This window comes from Carya illinoinensis, chromosome 2 (assembly GCF_018687715.1).
Source record: "Carya illinoinensis cultivar Pawnee chromosome 2, C.illinoinensisPawnee_v1, whole genome shotgun sequence".
NCBI lineage: Eukaryota > Viridiplantae > Streptophyta > Magnoliopsida > Fagales > Juglandaceae > Carya > Carya illinoinensis.
Genome location: NC_056753.1, coordinates 23337688 through 23344999, shown reverse-complemented (window position 1 = coordinate 23344999; position 7312 = coordinate 23337688). Strand labels below are relative to the sequence as shown.

The following is a 7312-nucleotide window of genomic DNA, read 5'->3' as shown; positions in this document are numbered from 1 at the left end:
AGGCAGAGTGTGTCGCTCGACCCTCGCTCGACACTGAGCTCGAGCGAACTCAGGCAGAGTCGACCGCTCGATACTCCCTCGACAGGTCGCTCGAGCGAACTTTGGCAGATTGTTTCGCTCGACCTTCGCTCGACACTTCGCTCGAGCCAATGTTCTAGATCACTTACAATGTAGGGTTTTGAACGCCTCATTTGATGGGAACTATAAATAGAACAAGTTAACTTCTGTTTTAGGTGTGGAGAATCAGAGCAAAAACCCTAAGGGCCTCCAAGAACTTCTTAGAGCAAACTCTCCCCCATTTGTTTGATTCTCTCTTGGATAAACATTTCTCTACCACAACTCATTCAAAATCAACTCTTACTTGAGTCCATTGAAGTGGACATTTTTGTTGGCCAGAAGAGTCCGGAGCTGCCGTTGATGCAGAGATCGAGAGGTTCTCGTGGGAAGCTATAGGAAGGTCGGAGTTCCGACACTACATGCGTGTAGAGATCGAGTGGGTCACTCGTGGTGTTGCAAGCCAAGTTTAGCTACTACAAAGGTTTTGTGAGTGTCTCTAAATTGGTTGTAACAAACTAAAATTTCTATAGTGGATTTGAGGTGGTGCCTTACACCCGTAGTGGTTTTAGATTTTGAAGATGTTCTTCAAATGAGTTTCCACTCCGTGATCAAAATCATGTGTTGATTATTTTTGTTATTTGATTCATTTATTAACTGCTTGTTTGTCTAATTTTCAAAAGGTCATAAAAATTAGATTACACCTATTCACCTCCCTCTAGGTGTAGTGTTGGGTAGAACTACTGTTTTTTCACAATGTATATGCATTTGTGTATATATGTGGTGAGAATTGTATACTATATCATAAGAAAAATTCTAGTTGTAAACAGAATTACGCATTAATATGTGCATTAATTTATTGTGATTAGTCAAAAAATAGATTTTATTAAAAATAATGTTAATTTAAATTTTAAATATAAAAGAATTAGTATTAGTACGCAGATTAATACGCGACTTTACTTATATGTAGCAAAACTCATATCATAATTAAGTGATGATTACATGATAGTTCTCTATCCGGTAATTATCTCAACATGAGATTCACAAAAGTAAGTTACAAAGTCTCTCTCACAATTCATTAAAAGGCACGAAAAATGATAAGGGAAAAATTAAAGGATTTAAAAGAAAAATCTTAACATAGCTCTTCATAATCATGGAGAAGATCATGATCTGCAGATCATGGTCTTTTAGTGCTGAGCACTAAAGTATATATGAACTGCTCTCTTTGCTTAATTAAAGCAAGCCAGGAATGTAGGGCACCCCCGTTGGTTGGATCCAGGTACTGCCACCAAGGAAGGTACCGGGAGTAAATTCTTGGGCTTGGTTCAGATTGAGCGTCTTGATGCCTCGCCATTTAACTCTATTTGCGAGGCCGGCACCCAGACCCATGTTGCCGACCTCAGCATAGAAGCAAGTGTCGAGAGCAAAGTTACCCATCCATGGCAACCACCCCTCAGGCTGGATGACGCCTTCGATATGGCTTTGCATAATGATGGTTCTTGAGTATTGCCTCCATGGCCTACCAAGGAAAGCCTTGTTAATGTCCTTCACCGGCAAGTACGCTGGCTCGGCGGTGATAGTACATCCCTGGAGGACGAGCCCGGTGTTCTCACGCTCATATGACCTTCCTTGGGCTGTGACGATGCACTGCTGGTTCTCCATTGGCTTCCTGATGATCATCTTGCAATTTTGCAACACCGCAGATGCGTCACCAAAGATGAAGTCGATAGTCCCAGAGATGGTGCAATCGCGGTAGAACTGGCGGTGGGTGTGGGCATAAAGGGTGTCTTGGTACCCATCTATTTGGCAATTGAAGAATATTGACATGTCGGATTGGACGTTCAGTGCCACAGCCTGGTGCTTCGCAGCTCCTGCAGAGTTCTCGAATCCAATGTTCTTGGCCATGAAGTTCTGTCCAACCACCGCTGCAACATCCAAATTAAGATTTAAAAAAAAAAAAAACGATTAGTGCATAAAACATTTGGAAAGAAATGGAAGGCATATAGGCTCAAATTGGATAGTCGAATTGAAATCTGATCAGATTGGATAGTCTAATAGAGAGACATACAGACACAACGTACATTAAATGCTCGTTTGAGGTCCATAATATCCCGAAAGTCTTACATATATAAATATGAACAACTAGTACCGTGTCTATCTTTTTCCTTAATTGGATTATCAAATTTGCTTAAATAATTAAAAAATATCTATGCTTAAGGCCAAGGCTCAAAGAATAGTCTCTTTTCTGCTTATTTAAATTAGAAATGGGAGGGAAAGAGAGGAACAAAATGACATATATACGTACACAAACACGAGACATATACTTACAAAATGTTGCAGTCTTGAATGTGGGGGTTCCATCGACGAAGTTAGAATTTCCGGTGATTTTGGTCTTTGTGGGACCATCTCCAATCATAGTCACAAAGGTCTTGAACTTGTCAAGAATCACAGTCTCCTGATAAACTCCTTCCTTGATATAAATCACGAAGGTTTTGTTGTTTTTTTTGGGAATGTCCACAAGAGCCTCATTGATAGTCTTGTATTTGCCACTTCCGTCCTTGGCCACCACCACGTCAGCATTAATGTTCGTCGAATTAGTGGTCGCGAGGAGCTTCCGTTGCGCTTCATCGAGCCACGAATTTGGTACCTCATCGACTTCGACGTGATCATGATCTTTTTCCACTGAGAGAAGCCGTTTCATCCCAGGAATCTGAAGATCGGTCAAGATGGTCGAGATCTCTACTACCATGGCAAGGCCATTCTTGGTTAGTTCTTGTGATGTCTTCAGGATAGTCTTCATCTTGTCCCCGGCATCACCAGTCGTGTTCTCGAAACCATCCAAGCAAGTTTGCTCGTAAGTGATTGCACCACTGAGCCAAACTTTGAGGTCAGCAAGGTAATCGTCAAGCTTGCTAACTTCCAAGGCACCGATCTTTTCAAAAGATTGTTGGAGATCATCTACGGCGTACTCAAGAAGCTCTTTGCAGTTCTCCAAGGCCTGTTTTGCTCTGGGGTCGTTAGCCAGCTCTTTCAACGTGGTAGAGTTTGCCATTGCTGTGCCAAGTTCCTGCATTGCGACATGGAAGCCGACCTTGATTAGCTCTTTGGGGTCGGTGGAGTTCCCAGCTGAGGAGGACAGGCTTTTCTCGCAAGTTTCTTTGTAGTCGGTGGGTTGGCAAATGGCCTTGATCGACTTCATGGATGTTGAAACCCCTTCTCTATTACTACCACGGGATTCAGGATCATCATGCGCACCGCGGTTAGCCCCAACAGCCACAGCTACGACCATGGCCACCAGAAGAGCCGAACACAATCCGATAATGCTGTACTTCTTGCTCTTATTCTGGTTTCCACGGTTGGAGACATCGTTGTTTCCTCCTTGCGGCATTTTTTTCCCTATAAATTAGCTTAATCTACCCTAAAAGAAAAAGAAAAAGAAGAACGATTAGAATTAGATTTGTTTTGTATTTTCTATATATATATATATGTATATGTATTATCTTTTGGTATAATTTTTCGTTTGATATATAGTACTAGATCGAAGAGAGGTTATAAACTTATACGTACGTACCCACAATTGAAACAAGCTAGCAAACAGAGCTGTTGGGGTCGTCTTTTTCTTGGGAAAGTTATTTATGCCCTCTGCAGGGCTCTGATATATATATAGTAGATTTTCTCAATGAAATTTATATACATGATCTATATAAGGAAAAACGTGAATTTGAAAGATGATGGCCATTGTTGTTGACAAACGTGAGGTAGGAAGGAGAGCCCCCGCAAAATGTTTTCCAAATTTGAGAGCTTCCATGCACCATTAATCAAATACTTTGAATTGTCCAACCTCACTTTCTTAACCATTGTTTAGTTTGGTCCATTTTTTGCGCAAAAACACTGGTCTTATGAGGATATAATTAAATGCATGGTTACAATATTTAAAATTAGATATGATCATTATTATATTTAGATTTTTAGTAAATTCTACTATCCATTAGTAGTACCTAACCTTTCTTTGATTTTATACTAGGCTGCTAATAATTGAAGTATTTTATAAAAGTAATTATATATGTTTGGTCTTGGAATTTCCTGGTGGAGATCTAAATTAATATAGATTAATTACTGACCCAACTTAAAAGAAAGAAAAATACAAAACTAAATACCCATATGGAGACTATATATATTATCATCAGCACCATTCCCACAAATATATTACAACATTATGGACTCGTTTGGATACTATTTTTAACATTATTGGGTGTTGGGTTAAGATGTTTAAATCAAAATGTTTTGAGTTAAGATGTTTGATTGGGTTTAGGAAAGGAGATTAGAGAAAAAGTTAAATAAAATATTGTGAAGTTAAAAAATTATTTGAGAATATAATCTTTAAATATATATTATATTTATTTTAAAATTAAAAAAAAGTAATATTATTTTTTGTGTTTTGTTTGAGAGTTTGGAAAATTTATAATGATTAGATAAAAAAGTTGAAGTTTTGAAATTGTAAATGTTTTGTGTTTAAGTGATATTTGAGAAGGAAATATATAAGAATACTTGGAAAAACAATTGTGTTGCCAAACGGCCAAACAGAACCTAAAAGTTTATTTGGAATACTCATCTCATCTTGTTTCAAAACTTTTCAAAATTTTCTTCTCAAACAATATCACTCAAACACAAAGCACTTTCAATTTCAAATATTCAATTTTTCATCTAGTCATTACCTAATCATTACAATTTTTCTAAACTTCTAAACAAAATATAAAAAATAACACAATTTTTTCAAATCTTAAAACAAAAATAATATTAAAAAATAATATTCTAACAATATTTTAACTTTATAATATTTTTATTTAAAATTATCTTTTTCAATTTTCAAAACCTAATAAAATATCTTAACTCAAATTATTTGATCACTACTATTCACAAACCATTAATTTATTACTATTTATAGATTTCTCATCTCATTTCATCCCTAAGCATCCCCTAAGGGCCCGTTTGGATACTTAGAATATCTCAGTATATTTGTGAATAATAATGAAATAATTTGAGTTAAGATATTTTATTGAGTTTCGAAAAAAGAAAGATATAAAATTAAATAAAAATATTATAAGGTTGAAAGATTGTTTGAATATAATTTTCTAATGTATTTTTATTTTGAATTTAAAAAAGTAGTATTTTTTTTGTATTTGGCTTGGGAGTTCGGGAAAGTTATAATGATTAGATAATAATTAAACGTGAAAATTGAACATATGAAATTGAATGTATTTTGTGTTTGAGTGATATTTGGGAAGTAAATATCTGAAAATACTTGAGAACAGTTATATTGCCAAATGAACCATAAATGTTGCAGGGCTATATGTTGTGTGTATCTCTCTTATACTACTACAATTTTGACTTTTGATGTATTTTTTAATATTTTCTCGCAAGCATATGGTATACTTAAATATAATACTCATGTACTCAATAGTGGAGCTAGAAATTTAACCTTGAGGGGGTGAATTAATTATGTTATAAGAATATCTTCCACGTATAATACTATAGAAAGGAACACATAAATCAACTAGAATTGAAGATGTGAAAAAATTATCAACATGCACATGATCATATTGTAAATGATCATAAATTGTAAATTACATATGTGATGAAACTCAATAGTTTAACCATGTTGTTTACTAATTAATAGTTTAAGTAAATAGTTTCAGTAATATATATATATATATATAAAGTTTGTTATGGGAGGCATGCAAAGGGCGAGAGATCTCTCTTCCCCTTCTGGTGCCCCTGACTAAACTATAGTTTAACTAATATCTTGTTTACTAGTGAGCATAAATATTAATGTTATAATATGAGAAAATCTTTAAACCGATCGGTTTGTTCTCCCTCACATAACAGTTGTCCAATGTGTGATTGCCAAATAGATCTCCCATTTTAGATCCCGTGTAACAGCACAACAACTGATAATATACGAACAAAAAAACTCCCCCCCGCCCTCTCTCTCTGTGGACCCCCCCTCTCATAACCCTTCTCCTTTCGCTTTCCCTTTCCCTTTCCCTTCTCCTCTTCCGGTACTCCCCCCTCTCCATCGAAACCCAACCCACTGAATTTAGCATTCATGATATGAAAAACACAAAAACAAAAAGAAATCCAGCCCACTGAATTTAGCCCAGATCATGAATCTTCCTAGTTCCTCCAATCAACTCAACAAACACATTCCATAAATGGAAAGCCCCATGAAAATGAAGCTTTGAATAAGTCCATCTCCAAATATATCAAAATGGACCAAACCAAAACTACCTTGTCTACCCCTTAAAAAAAGAAGTACTTTGATGAACAAAAGAATATGACATGTTCTATCAAAGTCGGGGTATTTTTTCTTGTAGAAGTCGAGAGAGAGCTTGGATTCTAAGGCAGTTCCTCTCTCTAGAAAAATCCTAAATTTCTCTCTCTAGAAAGCCACCTGCCTCTCTCAATCCTTCTCTCTACATGGCTCAAGAGATTTTTTTTTTTTTTGCCTATGCCATATTCTGCTGTTTGTTCTCTCTTGGTTGAAGTGTAAATATCAGGTTCAAGAGGTTTTCTTTTTTTGATTATGCCATTGCTGACCTTTGTAACAATTGGGGATGGTAATACCTTGCATGGTAGATTTTTTTTCCTTTCCTTTAAGCTGATCTTTGTTATAATTTGGGTTGTTTTCATGTTGAACAAATTGGAGGAAAGCTTATCTATACGAAAAGTAAGAAAAACAAAAAAGCTGGTAAAGTGGTGTGGATGGGAAATGGTGTTCTTGGGTAGTGAAATTCTAACGTGATGAAGATGTTCTTGGGCAATGAGGCAACATGAAGATGTTTTTTAGTGTAATGAGTTTATTATGATTTATGTGAAATTGCTTACGTGGTGGAATATTATTAAAGGCTATTAAAAACTTAGTTTCAGATGGACTGTTGTAAAGCGAATCTCTTATAATATTGTGTCTATCAACTTTCGAATGTAACATGTGATATCCCTCATTTCCTTGTGTTTTTAAAGATTATTTTACTAATTATTCTTATTGGTTCTCTTAATCTTAAATTAGTTATTATTATTTTGGTTATATTATTTTATTGTTATTACTGTCTAAGTTGTATAATTTATTTTAATGTGCTTTTTCTTATTATTTATTATTGTATATTATTTATTGGCTCTTTAATTCAAATTATTTTATTGTTGAGTTTCACTATTTTATTTTTCTAAGTTGTGTTTTTAATTGTCTTTTTATCTATCTAAT

General features: G+C 35.3%; 1 protein-coding gene across 1 annotated transcript; it reads right to left on the bottom strand.

Moving 5' to 3' along the window:
- Window positions 1-1019: 1019 nt before the first annotated feature.
- On the bottom strand, window positions 1020-3772 carry LOC122294661 (probable pectinesterase/pectinesterase inhibitor 21). Its single transcript, XM_043103571.1, has 3 exons — window positions 3626-3772; window positions 2383-3472; window positions 1020-1979 (listed from the first exon to the last, which is right to left on the bottom strand). The coding sequence occupies exons 2-3, from the start codon at window positions 3440-3442 to the stop codon at window positions 1288-1290; spliced, it is 1752 nt and encodes a 583-aa protein (XP_042959505.1). The 5' UTR covers window positions 3443-3472; window positions 3626-3772; the 3' UTR covers window positions 1020-1287.
- Between the last annotated feature and the right edge of the window lie 3540 nt (window positions 3773-7312).